This window comes from Myotis brandtii, unplaced genomic scaffold (assembly GCF_000412655.1).
Source record: "Myotis brandtii unplaced genomic scaffold, ASM41265v1 scaffold250, whole genome shotgun sequence".
Classification (NCBI taxonomy): Eukaryota; Metazoa; Chordata; class Mammalia; order Chiroptera; family Vespertilionidae; genus Myotis; species Myotis brandtii.
In genome coordinates this window covers 4,961,410-4,979,538 of record NW_005359478.1, presented here as the reverse complement: position 1 = coordinate 4,979,538, position 18,129 = coordinate 4,961,410, and the positions used below count along the sequence as shown (strand labels likewise).

The 18,129-nt window shown below is 34.6% G+C and overlaps 1 protein-coding gene across 7 annotated transcripts in view; it reads right to left on the bottom strand.

Annotated features, from left to right (window-relative positions):
- The window catches only part of SUCO (SUN domain containing ossification factor), a 49,538-nt gene that overhangs the window by 16,667 nt on the left and 14,742 nt on the right, over positions 1-18,129 (bottom strand). For 3 of the 7 annotated variants that reach the window (XR_001362396.1, XM_005867661.2, XM_014540887.1), the window contains exons 5-16: positions 17,546-17,683; positions 17,164-17,320; positions 16,383-16,506; positions 15,522-15,658; positions 14,411-14,478; positions 12,052-12,159; positions 10,551-10,656; positions 8,337-8,357; positions 8,077-8,132; positions 7,265-7,356; positions 6,025-6,090; positions 218-286 (exon numbers count right to left, since the gene is read on the bottom strand). Coding sequence is in view for 6 of the 7 variants with exons in the window: in XM_005867661.2 (XP_005867723.1) it covers positions 218-286; positions 6,025-6,090; positions 7,265-7,356; positions 8,077-8,132; positions 8,337-8,357; positions 10,551-10,656; positions 12,052-12,159; positions 14,411-14,478; positions 15,522-15,658; positions 16,383-16,506; positions 17,164-17,320; positions 17,546-17,683 (1,142 nt within the window). In the remaining variant the exon portion in view is untranslated. The remainder of the gene's footprint in view (positions 1-217; positions 287-6,024; positions 6,091-7,264; positions 7,357-8,076; positions 8,133-8,336; positions 8,358-10,550; positions 10,657-12,051; positions 12,160-14,410; positions 14,479-15,521; positions 15,659-16,382; positions 16,507-17,163; positions 17,321-17,545; positions 17,684-18,129) is intronic. The other 4 variants (XM_005867662.2, XM_005867664.2, XM_005867663.2 and 1 more) reach the window with 4 other exon arrangements.

Genomic DNA, 18,129 nt, shown 5'->3' with positions numbered 1-18,129 from the left:
AATTTATGAATTTTATAAAGACAGGATCCTATTATAAAAGAGAATTTGTGCAACTGAAATAAACAATGAATAACAGAAGACTGGTAGGTTCCTTTGGATCATTTCTGTATCTCTAAATGAAAAAATCAAACTGCTTGGCTTATTAACTAATTTTCCTAACTAGGAATTTTCCCTCAAGTATCAGATATTTTAAAAGACCCATAAAAGTATTAGGTACCTTCTGTCAGGTCTTCAGTTTTTGCTCCAAGAATATTAGCGGCAATATTCACCATATTTAGAATGGCATCTAAAACAAAATTCAATCAGAAAGAAATACCAATACACCTAAATATTCTCATATGACTTAATATCAGATCATTAAAGAACCATTTATAATGGTCTTTTTGCATTTTTTGGACTAATTACTTTTTTATTCACCTTACTATGTAAGTCCAATATAGGACACAAATTTCAGCCAAAAAGTATAAAGCATAAATCTGAATTGTTATGTTCAGAAGGAATTTAAAAGTTAACTATACTTTAAAAAAAAAAAAAAAGAAACTTCCCCAAACTTTTTACCAAAACACTGTCTTCAGCCTTAAGAAATTCAAATTTAATTCAACATACAGACAGGGAAGAAATGTGACAACCAAATTCGTATTTTACAGAAAAGCCTGTTTTTCTTTAAGAACGTTCTACAGTTTAAAACAAAAACCAAAAAGCCCAAGGAAACAAGATTTTCCTAAACAGCTGATTATCATAGGTAAAAATAAACAAAATGAAAAGATTATTATCCAAAGGGCAACAGAAAGATTTTATTTTCAACTATAAACATAAACTATCTACTGATAATGTGATTAAACCCCAAACTAATACTGCATATAATCAATTTTCTTTGATAACTTTTGACAATGTTTTATGGACAGTAATCACACAAATTCTTTTGTGAACTGGAGAGTATGAGCATAGGCAGATTCAATAAAAGTCATAAAACTGCAAGTGTTGGACATAGAGCAATCTACATATTTGCTAATTCTGCCTGCCTCTTTCCAAAGAGGATGTTTGAATAACGAGTACAGTGGTGCCAACCTTCATATCTATTTAAATAACTGAAGGTATGGGAGGAGCACAAAACAGCAGAACTCAACAAAGAGCTGACTTCCTTCCATCATATGATGGAACTTCCAGGGACATTAACTTCCATCCCCAATCTAACCTCTGACATGCCACTAGAAATTAATTCATCAGTATCAGGTATTTCTCCTATTAAAATACTAAGATCTGGCATGGGCTACATATTAAGCCTCAGCAGTATTTCCATCTTAGTCTCCTTAGGATTCCTAGAGAGATCCACAGGGTTTTCATCACTCTTTCCATGAAAACCACAGATGTGAAGAGTTGGAAAGGATGTAGGAGGAAAAGCTAGCCAAGCAAGAAGGCTGGGAACTGTCACCTGGAGTTGATCCTGTTAAATGTGTGCTTTATGGTAGGAGAAGTAGTGGGACTACTACTTTAGACTGCTTCGAAAGTTATAACCAGTAGAACTTTGATCTTTACATAAATATGATTCTACAGTCTGAAAGACAACAAAGCAGGGCTACTGTTTCCAATCATTATTAGTATGACACACGAAAGCTTTGTATTTTCTTTCTGAATATCTAAGATTATATAGGTCAACCTTGTCCATTGGCCTGGCAAACTGGTAAACAGAAGCAGCCTTAGTTCTGAGGACTAAGGAGATGCCTCAGCATGAGATAAAAACAGGAATGGAAACTCCATATATCCTCACAAACGAAGATGAAGTAGCAATGGAAACTGTTATTTCCTCATAAACCCACTTTTAATGTCAACCAATAGTGCAATAGCAGTATGGGCTCTTCTACTTAGCCTGTTGGCTGCAGCTCAGTCAATGCTGGAATCAAGTCTATGCTCTAGTCCAGGGGTCCTCAAACTTTTTAAACAGGGGGCCAGTTCACTGTCCCTCAGACCGTTGGAGGGCCGGACTATAGTTTAAAAAAAAACTATGAACAAATTCCTATGCACACTGCACATATCTTATTTTGAAGTAAAAAAACAAAAGGGGAACAAATACAATATTTGTATTTGCATGTGGCCCGCGGGCCATAGTTTGAGGACCCCTGCTCTAGTCCCTTGTGCTTCAAAAAGCAATTCTTACCTCTGATTTCAAATTTTTTGGCATTTATCATCAAAGAACTAGAAGCCAGGTACACAACATTTGTGCACTGGAGGGAGGGGGGGTGTCCCTCAGCCTGGCACTCGGGAGCCTTCAGGGGATGTCCGACAGACGGCTTAGTGGCTCCCGCGACGCTCCCCATGTGGGAATGCACTGACCACCAGGGGACAGCTCTGCATTGAGCATCTGCCCCCTGGTGGTCAGTGTGCGTCATAGCAACCGGTCGTTCTGCCGTTTGGTCAGTTTGCATTATTACCCTTTTATTATATACAATTTAAGAAAAGAACATGTCTATTAATCTGTACAAAGAAAGTAGCTTTAGAGCATATTTTAAGCTAAATTTTAATGCTAGCACATACAGTAAAGAAGATTTATACTATCCATCACTTTAAAATATTATTTATCATCATTTCAGGGGCCACTTAAGTTAACAGAAGCAAAACTTAGCAAATTTATACTTTCTCAACCCAGCAAACCTACAAGAACTGGTTTTGCTATGTTCAGAGAACACTGCCAAATGTAGTCTTTTTATTTTTTGCTTTCAAGAGAAAGCAGCTTTGTGAAATTCTACTCTGACCCTTCTCAATCTGGACCTAAACACATGACAGCCTGCCATGATGGTCATGAGGCGACTAAAAAGCCTTCAGTATAGGCAAAGGTAATAATCTGAAAGATAGTGCCAAGTTAGATACCTCTCCCTAATTTCTCCTGGATTAGCTAACCCCCTTATCTCTGAGTTGGGCAACTATTCATCCCATATCTTCCCTTTAAGAATTAAATCCTCCTAGGAACCAAATATCAGTATGTTGTACTCAGTGTCTAGCACAGCAACTGCTCTTTTTGACACAGAAGACAGACGACCTATGCTACAACAGAACAAGACAAACCAACAAAAAGTCTACTTCTTCCTGTGTGCATTAATCCACCTTTGCAGCGTGCTTCACTCTCTCTTCCTTCTAGAACTTTAAATATATACAATCATAAAAAAATACTTTGACTTTTAACAAAAACTATACTTTGGCCCTAACCGGTTTGGCTCAGTGGATAGAGCGTCGGCCTGCGGACTGAAGGGTCCCGGGTTCGATTCCGGTCAAGGACATGTACCTTGGTTGTGGGCACATTCCCAGTGGGAGATGTGCAGGAAGCAGCTGATCGATGTTTCTCTCTCATCGATGTTTCTAACTCTCTATCCCTCTCCCTTCCTCTCTGTAAAAAAGTCAATAAAATATATTTTTAAAATAAAAATTTTAAAAACAAACAAAAAAAAACTATACTTTGTCTTAAACAAATACACAGAAACCTGGCGTTCAGCAAATCTGCCATTCTAACAAAAGGCAGACCATACTGAGGAGTAAAGGCAGACTTGCAAGAACATCAACATAGAGAGTGGTCTGGAAAATCCACGGGACAACACACAAAGAGAGCAGAGTGATATGAAAAATTCTTATTGATGTAAAATATGTAAATGTTCTGGTTCAAGAATGTAATCGAAAGAATCAGGTGAAGAATTGCCAGAACTGGCACACACATTCACACAGAGCCAAGAACCCCGTTCTAAGTAATTTCTTCCTTTTCGGCATAAGTAAATTATATAATATCAAGAATTTCTAAATATGCAGGATGCATGCTTTTTGATAACCAAGTCCCATCAGAAGCAATACACTCTGGTGACATATATTCCCTATGGCTACTAACAGCTCAATAGCAAAAGGAAAAAGGAGTTTCTATGAAGATTAAAGACATAGAATTGTTTAGGAGATGCTACGTAAATACCAGCAATAAATTAGGTTCAAAATCGGCCAATTGAGCTAATTTAGAATGTGGTGATGATTGTAGTCAAACTTAGACATTCCAGTGTCAGAGACTAGCTCTTTGACCTGATTCCTCTCTGTTATTTATTCCTTAAAGTTACACCATCTTGGAGGCGGTACTTAGCTCAGACGCAAAAACTGTCCCAGACTCTTCAGAGAAAACTAGGACACAGGCATAGAAGGCAGCAGTGTTAGGTCACACCTACCAGCCTTATGATAATTCAGCTCCCACTGCCTCTCTCGTTCTGAAACTTCAAGAGATGGAGATCTTTTAGAGATGGAGATCTTTTAAAACCCCTTTTTCTATGCTTAGGCTCAGCTGACATCCTCTCACCCATCTAGTCTCACTATACAAATTCTGCCAACACCTAGATCACTGGAAGATAAATGGACTGCCCTTCAAGAGCCATAAAAAGAAAAATAAATGATGTGTTAACAGGAAATACACCTTCAAAGAGAAAAATCCAAAAAGTAAGATCTAAAACAGATTCTATACCTGATTAATTAACCCAATACACTGGTGAGGGTAGTAACTACAAATAGGGAAATACCCCTACTAAACTATAACTAGGTTTTAGTGGTATCTATGCGTTAATCCTGTATGAAGATAGAAAAAGAAACCAAGAATATCAATGAGTTTTTCTTTATCTAAAATTACAGTTAAGGCATTATTTCCCTAAGAGGCTTCCTCCTTTCCAGTAACCTTCAAAAAAATTAGAGAACTTTTATCTGGGACTATTTTCTGACTCTATAAAATAATGATGCTTCCTCACAGCTAATTCAGCAACACTGAACTATGAAGAGCATTACATAACATAAAATTTTAAAATACTTATGTAAGGACATCAAAATTAATATTAATAACCAGGTAGGCAAAACAGCATCACGTACACCAAAAAGGTTGCGGGTTTGATCCTCCGTCAGGGCACATATGGGAGGCAACCGATCAATAGTTCTCTCTCACATCAATGTTTACCTCTCTCCCTCCCCGTTTCTTTCTCTCTAAATATCAATAACATATCCTTGGGTGAGGACTAAAATAAATATCCACCCAACTCTAGAGGAAGACAGGAAAAAGAAAATAAAAGAGAAAGAGAAATGACTCAACTCCACATACTGTGTCTTAGGTACGTATGCTTAGTATATGTACTATGGGTGAGTATCTAAAAGAGCTATAGTCAATGGGCTGTAAGACTGGGACTCAAGCAATTTAACTCACTAGAAACAAGGAAAAAGCACAAGCAGTTAACCTATTTTACTAAGATCTTCTACTAAATTAATCTCCAAATAAAAAGGAAGCTTCTTCTAGTACTTTTACATTCTTCAGGAATAAAAAATAACAAACATTAAACTATACCTACCCACATTCTAACAGTAAAAAAAAGTGTCAGTCAGTAACAGTTTTTTTCCAGAAGTCTCCTTAGCTAGCCTACCATTAGGTTCACATAGTAGGTTGGAATGACAAGAAGAAAACCACTAATCATAGGCACTGTCTCTATAGTTTACAAAGAGTGTATTAATATTACTATTACTGTTACTCTTTGGGAATCATTATTATGGAACAGCCTTTATATTTAAATAGGAAACTAATCATATCCAGAGATGAAAGAATCCTTACTTGGTAGGATTTCACTGATGGGTAACGACCTCTGAAATGACAGTTCAAATTCCTTTCCCATCCAGTATGGTTACTCAGCTGCTCCTACTCATATGGTCTGGGACCTCTTTAAAAGTCTGTCCCTAAGTGAATTCATACTCCTTTCCTTGCTGTAAGGAATTTGCCTAATATTATGAGCACTTAATTAAGAGTAGAACTAACTTATGCTTGTGTTTTTACCTCTCCTCTTTCTTTTCATCCATCCTTTCAATTTTATTTCCATAGAAATATCTTTCAAAAATCAGTATCTAAATTCAACTCAAAGTTGAACATTTGGAGGATGAGCTTCCTAAACTACACCACAACTAAATGACCACATATGTCAGGGAGAAAAAGTTGAGAAACACTTTAACAGTGACTGGGAAAACCCCCAACATACTTACTTGTAGCAGAACCAAGAAGGTTTTTTGAGGCTTTATCCTCCCCAGTATTATAATCCAATGGATAATCTGTTTAAAGAGACAATGAAGGTACTTACACTGAGAACTATCTCCATAACATGTTTGAAAGCTCAGATTATATCAAAGTCAGCTGACATTTAAAACAAACTTTATAATAAATATTCATTATACATCTAAAATATGTTGACAAAAAGAAAATGAGATTCAGAAGTCACTTATCCAATAGATATAAACCAAGGAAAGTAATTCTACTGATTAACAAAATTTTAATCAGCATTTATAAGACTTTTATACAAGTTTTCAATGTACTTTACAAACCCCTTGCAATGTCTTCATTTCACTTATAGAAAAACTGAAGGGAAAATTTAGATTGTTCAGATTATGGTTTAAGAGATCTTAAAACTAGGTAGGAATTGATAAAGTAGAAATGGAGAGTGTCATAAACCCTCCTGGGGGTTACTTCAGGCTCACAGGTGTTTTTCAAAGTCTCAGGCTTCAATGTGCTTGCTTTTGGCTCCAAAGCAAATCAAAGGAATTAATACTCAATTCTACTATTTCAGTTATCTTATGAGTTTAATAGGTTTTGGGCCTGGCATAGATAAAGAATTGTAATTTATAGCACAGATATTATGGAAGGTAGCTCCAATTACAAATACTGATTGATAAGCTTGGAAGACAACTCAAGTTACAAAGTGGAAAATCATTTTAGAAAATAGGTTTAAGAAAAAATTAGTTAAGGTTGAAAACAACAAGAACAAACCTAAAGTCTAAAGATAACCATCATATTAATTTTTTAAACTGATCTATAGTTACCCATTACTATACAATTTAAAAAAGAAAAAATCTCTAATAATAAAAGCATAATATGCTAATTAGACCGGACAGCCAAACGACCTTCCGGGAGAAGCCACAGCAGGGGCAGAGGCAGAGGTGGTTAGGGGTGATCAGGCAGGCAGGCGAGCAGTTAGGGGCAATCAGGCAGGTAGGCAGAGTGGTTAGAGGGATCAGGCAGGCAAGTGAGTGGTTAGGGGTGACCAGGCCAGCAGGCAAGTGGTTAGGGGTGATCAGGCAGGCAAGCGAGTGATTAGGGGCAATGAGGTAGGCAGGCAGAGTGGTTATGGGCAATCAGACAGGCCAGCGGTTAGGAGCCAGCGGTCCTGGATTGAGAGAACATGAATTTCGTGCACCGGGCCCCTCTAGTATATACATAATAGTCACTTACCATACTCCTCATCAAATAATTCTTGCCGTTCTGACTGATACTGGGAATCAGCAATTTCTTCATATTCTTCCACCATGCTAGTGCCAAATACCCTATTAACAACAACTTCATTAAAGATTCTCAAAACAAAACAGAGTTAAGAGTCATCTCTTCACAAAAAATGGTGAAATATATTAACTTTGGTCATGTTTTGAGGGCCATTAGCTTTTGGACTTCAAAATGACTGCTCCTGCCCTGGCTGGTTTGGCTCAGTGGATAGAGCGTTGACCTGCAGACTGAGGGGTCCCAGGTTCGATTCCGGTCAAGGGCACATGCCCAGGTTGCAGGCTTGATCCCCAGTGGGGGCATGCAGGAGGCAGCTGATCAATGATTCTCATCATTGATGTTTCTATCTCTCTCTCCCTCTTCCTTCCTCTCTGAAATCAATAAAAAAATATATATTTTAAAAAAAAAAGACTGCTCCTTACACTGCAGTCAGCCACTGTTAATGTAAAATTAATCTATTTAAGGCATTTACAAATATAATGACCAAGTTCTGATATTAGTCTAAAATGTCTCCTGTATTACTGTGATAGCAAAATAGCACAAGTAAACTAAACCCAACACATAAAATGATAGTTATTTTCACTTAACAGAGGAAATTTTGACATTTTCTTAAAATGTATTCAAGAGCGAAAAAGGTTTAGGAGCTTATATTTCCATGGTATTAACTTCACATAATAGAAAATTACTTCTTCACTTTAAACATACTGGGATTTTTGTGTATCGCTTTATTTATAAACCACTCAGAAATGTATTTTGTTCTGTGTTACCTTATAAGGCTTAATGGACAAAAGTGCTCTGATCCAAAATGGGACACCAACTCCACCTAAGAATAAAAGCATATGAAATGGGAAGTTACCACCGTGCTCTGAGATTATCCAACAATGTACTCAGATTTTCATTTATAACATTTCTAAAAATAAAGTTCTCATTTCCCCCAAATCAGTACTTGTAAAGGTTTGTGTGTTTTTTGCCATGCAGTAGTATGCCATGCCCTATTTCCAATATTGCAAAAGAGAAGGTTGCTAACCTTTATGTACTTGATGAACATCTGAAGCAAGAGAAAGGAAAAGAAAAAGAAATCAGTTCCAAAGTCTGGATAACATGCCATAAGCAACATTTAATATTTGTACATTTTATTGCACAATTAAAGTACAGAAAGCAATGTACTTTGATGGATAAAATTGTAGTACCCTTAATTCTTTACAGAAATCAAAGCAATGATTTAAATTTTTATCATCACAACTAGAAAGTACAATCTCACTGTGATGAAATAAATTAACTTTAAGGCTATTAAGTTAACCTAAAATTCATTGCTGCTGTTTTATTTCTCAGTTAAGAAAGTTTTCTAAAAGTAAAAGTCTCTAGAAACAACCTGTGGCTTATATTACTTTAAATATTATGTATCTCATATATACCTACATATGAATTTATATACTAATACATATGTTGATATACATATGTACATACATATTAAAAAAAATGATTAACTAGCATAAAATGAAATATTTATTATTTTACAATATTGTACATAAACTGTTTTAGGGGAAGCATGAGTTTTTGGTATACTCTGATAATGCAGGCATTAACTTTAAGCACTAGAAGATATACATATCAACCCACTTTAAAAATATAAGACACTAAAGAGCACTTTGTAGATTTGCGTTTAGTTCTTTTGGGATATGAAAAATCAAGGTAAATTTATATGACATTTAATGTTTTTTGGTTTTAGACATAATTCTACTGAAAAGAACTTTTTAAAAAACTAATTGTCAAAATGCTCTATCATCTCCCACCATCAAAGAGACGAGGTAGGGAGATTTTTCTGTCATATTTTTATGCTACAAGAAAATGCTGCTTCATTATTAACAAAGGAGATGGTGTAAAAGAGGATCCTCAGAATTATTTCATAACATGTGAACTGTATGAATTATAAAATTAAATACAACTGTATCACCTGCCAAATAATTGTCAATGCTTTCCCTCATCACAGTGTAGAAACTGTGCTAATATGAAAAGGCCATTAAACCATTATTTCAGTATTCATTTTAAAAGGAACTGAAAATGTACCTTCATTTTTCTGAGAATAACAGCTATTTTAAAAGTAGAATTTAGCATGTTTATACTGAGTAAGAATACTACAAGTTTACCCACTTATAAAAGCCAATTTAATATATGCTTAACAAGACGCAGACAGTAAAATCCCACAAGATAATTAGTAGCTATAAGTTTCCACATTTAAGGAATAAAAGGGAGAAATTAGAGCTGTTGTCATTCCAGAAGGTCATATTATGGACACAATGGTACTTTAAAGTATGGCTATTATTTTAAAGAAAAAAACGGAAGGAGGAGAAGAGTAGAAAATTCCCATATTTAGTATAAATCAGTGATGGCGAACCTTTTGAGCTCGGCATGTCAGCATTTTGAAAAACCCTAACTTAACTCTGGTGCCATGTCACATATAGAAATTTGATATTTGGGCGAACCTTTTGAGCTCGGCGTGTCAGCATTTTGAAAACCCCTAACTTAACTCTGGTGCCGTGTCACATATAGAAATTTTTTGATATTTGCAACCATAGTAAAACAAAGACTTATATTTTTGATATTTATTTTATATATTTACATGCCATTTAACAAAGAAAAATCAACCAAAAAAATGAGTTCACGTGTCACCTCTGACACGCGTGTCGTAGGTTCGCCATCACTGGTCTAATCAATTCAAGAGTGATAATTCTACTTGACTTATTGGTAGAGAAAGCAGCAGGGATACCGAATAAAAACATTTAAAAGTTGACTTTATTTGAAATTGGTATTTGGACACACAGAATATTTTACTTGAACATAAAAGGCAAAATCTATAACAACAACAAATAACTGGATAGTATAGTTGAAATGACTCAAAAATCAGATTCTAATAAGAAGTCAGACCTGTTTTAAAGACTTCAGTGACTAACAGATATAGGTTTTGAAATGAGAAATATGATATTATGAAGATGAGCTTTTATATAAAGACTCCCACAAATATCAAAAAAACTGGCATACGTTTCCAGTAACACCAAAGGGAATATATTACTTTTGTCTCAGAAAATAATATATCCAAGTAAAATTTTTTTAATTAAATGTTATACTTCAGTAAATTTCCACTTAATTTTTCTAATTTCTAAGCAGGTTTAGTGAGGTTATAAAGTATGAGTAACAGGTGTGTTTTCATTCTGGAACACTGTCTCATATGTGTAAACATTACCTTCACATATTTTGCATACATCTGTTCATCTAAAGGGAAACTCTGGACGTTCCTCTCATCTCTACCATGGAAAGTCCCTAGTTTAACCCACTTATTTGTGGGATACCTAGAAAATAGAAATATTCTTGTAAAAAATCATGAAACACATATTGAGAGGTCCCATCACATCTTCAAAATATATCATTAATACTTTTTTCCGCTCCAGGTGAACATAGTGACTTAACATAGTTTAAATGTGAGTTAAATATTGAGTGGAATACATACATTTTCTTTTCCAACTAAAACTCTGACAGGTTCCTTTTTATGGAGAAAGAACGTTTTGAAAAAAATCACACCATTATCAAATAGAAGGGAAGACAAGAAGATGAAAATGGGATCAGGATTGCTTCTTGAGAGGGCTTTCAAGTAAACTGGAGGTTGTAAAGCAGGAAGTTGCCAGATTGTTGTGGAAGAAGGAGGTGCTACTCTTCCTGTGCTGACCAGTGCATGATGAAATAAAGTATAAATAAAAATACTGATGGACAGGGAAACAGAAGAGACCCTTTAAAATCACATTTGCATTTCACAAATCTAACATAGCTATACCATCTTGAAAAGGAAATCTAACATAAAAAACCTAAAATTATTATTTATTATAGCATGTGCTCTATTATCACAAAAACACAACACACACTGTCAGAGCTGATATGGCCATTTGACATAATAAATATTTAGAGCTTAGAGAAAAGTGATCTGAGCAAGATTAGTGGAGGAAAAAATGGATGGAATTCTCAGAGGTCTTGAAGATTTATTTTCAAAATATGTAATGCTCAGTGTGGGGTGGGGAAGAAACGCCATGGAAAACCCTTCATGATCAATAATAGAAGGATGGTTAAATAAATAACAGCATCCTACATGGCACATTGTTGGCACTCAAAAAGTATTTATGAATAAACTCCTCCATTGGGGAGAAAATATTAAGTACTCATTTAAAATAATCTGTTTAAAAGACAAAGAATATTCTCAGGATGTAAGCAGTAAAAAATGAATTTACTTGTAGGATTAGTAAATAAATACATAGAAAAGATGAAGGAATATATAACATGTTAATAATAGTTATCTTTGGTTGACAGAATTGTGGCTCTTTACCGAATTCCTTACAAAGTATGTTTAGTATTTCTTTTATCATCACACACACCAACAAAAAAGTTTCAAAATATACTTTAACGAAAATATACCTCATTATATAAATTCATGATATAAATTACTCATTTTTTTAAGAACATTCAAAAGACCTCATCTTAGAAGGCAATTAATATATTGTTGTTAGAAGCACTATATGAGTTAATGAAAGTAAACTACTTAACAAGTGCCTACACTACAGTAGTATTATTACTGGTCCTATAAATTAATACATTAATATAAAACATAAAATAATTAAAATTTTAAAAAGTGATCCAGTTAAAAAAATTTTATTCTAGAGATCCAGCATAAATGTTATAGAAACCAATTTAGAATTTACCTGTCACTGATAGAAACCAGAAAGTCTTTAGGGGTAGAAGAAAATAATTCATAATTTGCAATATCAAACTGCTTTACTTGAATTGGTTCACAAAGTTCAATAACAAACCTTCAAAAAAAAAAAAAACAAGACAATTTAGATAAACCAATTAAAACAGTTCATATTAAACATTACATTAATAGTTTGCATAAACCAGATGTTCATAAAGTGACTCGTTTAAAAAGGAAGGAGGAGGATTTGCAGCCTTAGTTATCTATAAGGGAACAACAATATTTCCCAAGCATATCTTTAGTGGGGGAGGGGAGACTACAAATAAACAGATCTTGATTTTATGCCATAATATTTTTTAAAAGATTATTTTTTTTTAATGAGAAAGGTCATTCTTGGAGAAGAAATGACTTCACTAAGAACAGCTAGTGATTATAATATAAACTGACTAGTCTAGGGCAGTTTGGCATATATATTGTCTCAAAAGATACCCAGCCTTTGATTTAGTAATACACTTTTAGAAATTTATCCAAAGGATACATGACTCCAAACATTCATTCTTGTTGATATATTTTAATACATCAAAACACAGTTTGGGGTTTGAGGATGGTAGTCAACCTAAATGGTTAGCATAGGCCGTGGTCGGCAAACTGCGGCTCTCGAGCCACATGTGGCTCTTTGGCCCCTTGAGTGTGGCTCTTCCTAAGCCTTAGGAGTACCCTAATTAAGTTAATAACAATGTACCTACCTATATAGTTTAAGTTTAAAAAATTTGGCTCTCAAAAGAAATTTCAATCGTTGTACTGTTGATATTTGGCTCTGTTGACTAATGAGTTTGCCGACCACTGGCATAGAGGATTCACAAAGGAGGACTGATTTCATTGCCCACCCAGACAATAAAATACCAGACAGCTGTTAAAAATGGCACAAGAAACTATATATTCCCATTTTATAGAAATGTGGAAAATGTAATTTATAGTGATAAAAAACAGATCTATAATTGCTGTGGTGAGGGGGGTAAGAGGAAAAATTATAAAGGAGCACATGAAAATTTTGGGGGGAGATGGATATGTTCCCTATCTTTATTGGGTTACGGTATCATACATAAAATGTCAAAGTGAACTAACTGTACACTTTGACATGTTGCAGTTTAGTGTACATGTAGTTCATTGTATTCCAATGATGCCTCAATAAAGCTGTTTTTATTTTTATTTTTTAATGTGTGTTTTTTTATTTCAGAGAGGAAGGGAGAGGAAGAGAGTGATAAAAACATCAATGATGAGATGACTCTTGCACGCCCCCCACTGGGGATCAAGGCCACAAGCCGGGAATGTGCCCTGACTGGGAATTGAATCATGACCTCCTGGTTCATCGGTCAACACTCAGCCACTGAGCCACTCTGGCCAGGCAATAAAGCTGTTATTAAAAAATTATGCCAGAGACCTATATTTATGGACATGGAAAAATGCCACAAATCTTGCTGCTTAGAAAAAAATGAAAAATATGATGCCATGTGTGTAAACTAAAACTGTATATGGCATTTGGAGAAAAGAAATACTCATGACATCTAGCACTCAATACTTTAATAAGCTATTACATAAAATGAGATCATATACCAACAATTAAATGTTAAATAAATCAAAAGCATTAAAATTAACATATTGTGTTTAATCTTGGACAACAACAGAATCAAGTTCTAGGAAATGGTAAAACAATCAGGTGTCAAAGAGATACTCATGAAGCAAGCAAGTTGACTTGCGCTGAATGCTGAATGCTCACCCTGGGTCAGATACCATGTTAGATTATTTAATCCATCCTTAAACTGCAAAGGCTATTATCTCCATTTTATAGAATTATTTAATAAACACTAATTGGTTATTTCACATTTTCTTCTCTGTCTTTTAGTAACAGAACTCTGCTAGATGTCACCGGTTTGGTTTGGGGTTTTTGTTTTGTTTTTTACCTCCTTCATAGGAAAAGCATTTTGTCCTAATTTTGTATCCCAGGACCTAAGGTAAGTACATTACCAGCACCAATCAATCACAAGTGCTTGTTAAGTGACTACATGAACAAAGCAATCTAACTCCAATACAAAAGTTTAATATAATATGTACATACTAGAAGCCCAATGCACGAAAATTTCATGCACGGGTAGGGTCCCTAGGCCTGGCCTGCGATCAGGGCCGATCGGGGCCTTCTGGCTGCCGGCTGGGGCCTTCCTTCGTTCCGCCCCGCCCCCTAGTGGTCAGTATACGTCATAGCAAGTGGTCGAACTCCTGGTCAGTCGAACTCCCAAGAGGACAACTTGCATATTAGCCTTTTATTATATAGGATATATAGAGTGTATTGTATTAAATTTTATATTACTTACCAAATCTTAGTGCTGCAAGGGTTCAACATATAAAGATCCATATTTTCTATAAGAATAGCAGACGTACTCTAGTTTAAAAAGAGGGGAAGGAATAAATTACTTAAGTAAAAATATTTATTTCAATTCTAAAGCTTTCTAGGATTTTTATATTTTTTAGATCTTAAAACACACCTGACTCTGAAACACTCATTTGGGAAAAAACACTAATTTGGCTAAAAATTACCAGTTATGGCTATAGCACTGTTAGCCTTACAACAACACATTTGAAATTAAATGTCTATTACTATAAAGAAAAATGATTCTCTATTGGCAATTTCCTTTTTAAAATTTCACACAGGTTTAATTAAAAACAAGGAACATGTCCTTAAGTAGGTAAATGGATAAACTGTGATATACATCCAGACAATGGAATATTATTCAGCACTAAAAAGAAATGAGCCAACAAGGCATGAGAAGACTGGGACAAAACTTAAATGCATGTTACTAAGTAAAAGAAGCCAATCTTAAAGGCTACATACTGTATGATTCCAACTACTTGACATTCTGAAGAAAAAACTATTAGGTACTAAAAAGATCAGTGGTGGCCAGGGATTGGGGGAAGAAGGGATGAATAGGCAGAGCACAGAGGATATTTAGGGCAGTGAAAATACCCTGCATACTACCAAAATGATGGATACATGTCATTACATATTTGTCTAAATCCACCAAATGTATGATTGAAAACTATGGGCTTTGCATGATAATAATGTGTCAGTGTAAGTTCATCAACTGTAATAAATATACCACTCTAGTGGGGGATATACTGATAATGGAGGAGGCAATGTAATGTGTAAGGGGAGGGGGAATGGGAAATCTCTGTGCCTCCCTCTTAATTTGCTATGAACTTAAAACTGCTCTAAAAAAATAGTCTTCAAAAGAAAAAAAATAAAGAGTGCAGTATATCAACAAATATAACTTAATTCACACAAGAGATCTTTAAAAGCATAATCCTACATTTATTAGTGCATTAGGAAACAGCTCATGTTAAAATATAGTCCCCAGAAAATCACTGCCTATATTTATTAAAGTCACTAGCTTCCTATATGTGTAGAAAAATTTTATACTTAAGTACCTTGGCTTCTGGATTAGCTGCCAAAATTTTGGCACCACATTCTACTGAGGCATAATTATTTCGATTTTTCTGGACCTTTTTTGTGGCATGTAGACCTCCATTAGAAGATGCATGCATCGACTGGCCTGCAGACAAACCTTATTACAAACATATATATGATGATTATGACTGAAAATAACCCAGCAACATAATGATCTCAAAAGCAACAGGATGCTGTCTAGAAACGAACAGGTTTTAATGCTTAAGAGATTATTTTTAAAACCCATTGAGAAATTCAAAATGCTTCACCTCAATCGCTTTAAAATACCCCAATCACACAATTAGCTACAAAAATCCACATTGCTTAACTTATGCTTAAATAACACAAAGTGAAGTTCATCCACAAGAATCAAAGCTCTTAAAAATATAAAATACATATTTAATTCTATTAAGGATGAATGCTACTATCCTCTATCTTTGTCCCCAATATTAAGAATTCTTAACTCTGAGAATTGGTCTACAAGAGCAAAAAGAAAGTTAATAACTTTAGTCCAACTGTATTTACAGTTTAAAGCTTTATGACTCAGAACTTTCCATACCTTAATTTTTCTCTCATAAATTGAGATGAAATCACTGCTCTGCTATCTTTACCTTATTTTATCCTCATTGAGTAATTTACAAGAATGAATTTTAATTAGAATTAATCTGTATGTAATTATACACAGATAAATTACATATAGGTAATTAATAGCATTTTGGTAAGTATTATCTTTAAAAAGTTTTCAAAGTTTTCTTTTATTTTACTAATTAAAAAGAGAAAAGTATATTTAACAGTTCCTTTATAAAAAAATAAAATAAAAAGGAATCACAGTGCTATCTTACTTTTTTCTTTTTCTACTTCCATAACTTTTTTCTTCCACTCATCAAATGTTGGTATATCTTCTGGGTCTTTGGGACTTGTTACAGATGCAGGGTCAATTTCTTCTGGTTTTATATAATCAGAACTCTGAAAGAAACAAAGATTTTAACTTTCACAGAATAAAAAGACATCCTTTGCAATTTAAATAGTTCCAAAGAGGACATTTTTGGCCTTTATCTGAAATCAAAGTAGAACTCAGAAGGAGAAAGGAAAGTTAACTGCCACACTGGGATGAGCCCTGTTTTTATGGTAAGAATCACTCTTCCATATGGTAAGCCGGTCTAGTATTTCACACACAAATAATGAAAGGTAAAACATCCCTTTGAAATAATTCTGGTTGAAGAGCCTAAATTTAACCTTGTATTATTCAGTTAAACTAATATTCTGAAGATATTTAAATTTAATAGTCATAGCTGCTTTTATATAGCTCTCTAGAACCTGCTTAATTAAATAAAGACTTTATGTATCTGATATCAAAGGGTGATAGTGGCAGAAAGCCACTTAATTGCATGTAATCAAAGAGTTCATATGAGAAACAACTTACACATAAACAGTGTACTGGCAACAGTACCATGAAGTATAAACTTGCTCTCAGGGAGCACAGCTCCCTTCTGTTTCACATTCTTCATTAACTACTTAACCCCTGATTTTATGGCAAATATGGTTAGCAAATTACAAGATTAGCTAACAACAAAAATGTGTCGTAATAAGAAATTAGAAAATAGTGCAATGCGTAATACCTACCTCATTTTTTAAATTTAAATTATCTGAAGCATTCAATGCAGATTTTGAATCACCACCACCCTGATCACTTGCTGAAACTTTTGATGCAAATTCTGATTTTGTTATCTTTCCTTTGCCATGTGCAGACGACACATTTTCTATATGCTGGCCAACAAGGCTATTTGAAACCAAGAGAGACATTTAAACAAATTTTAATTAAATAACAAATTTATACAATCTAAACTGTTACAATTATCACATACAAAGTAAACCGAAAAAGGAGCACACGGGGATCAGCTTTCTCTCAATCAAAAAGTGGAATCAAGCGTCCCCCAAAGCCCAGTCGAATATGACACTGCTGTTACTACAGAGTCATACAAAGGCAACCGCTGCTCACACCCACCTTTCATGGGGACTGACAAAGGAAGGCTGATCAGTGGGAACACTGGCATCCAGGGCCTCACCAACTTCACAGTCAGTTTCGGGTTGCTCAGTTTCGCGTGGCTTGGCTATAGGAATAGTACCAGATTTTTCTATTTCACTAAAAATAGAACAAAAAAAACAACAAGCTGGTAATTTTATTCACGTTACGTAGAGTAAGTTAAATGGTATCAGTGATTTCCAAAACATAATCTAAGCCAGAAAAGAATACTTTTCCCTACATCACTTCCATTTCACTAGAGAGTCATGTTCAATATAATGAGAAAATAAGATACTGTTCAGATATATACTATCTAGCCTTGAGTTCTTTCTGGAACAAGCATTTAGTATTTAAAATTTTTAAATACTAAGCATATCTCCTAAATGGTAACTGGAACATCTCTGTGTACAGTTCCTTCACCCCGGCCCTTACAATCTAAAGAAGAATAGGTGTGGTGTGTTTTTTTAAGTGCTTGTGGTAAAAAAAGAAAGAAAAAAAAAGAAAAAGTAATGATAATAGTATTAACTGACACATATATTCTTACTATGTGCCAGATTTTGTCCTAT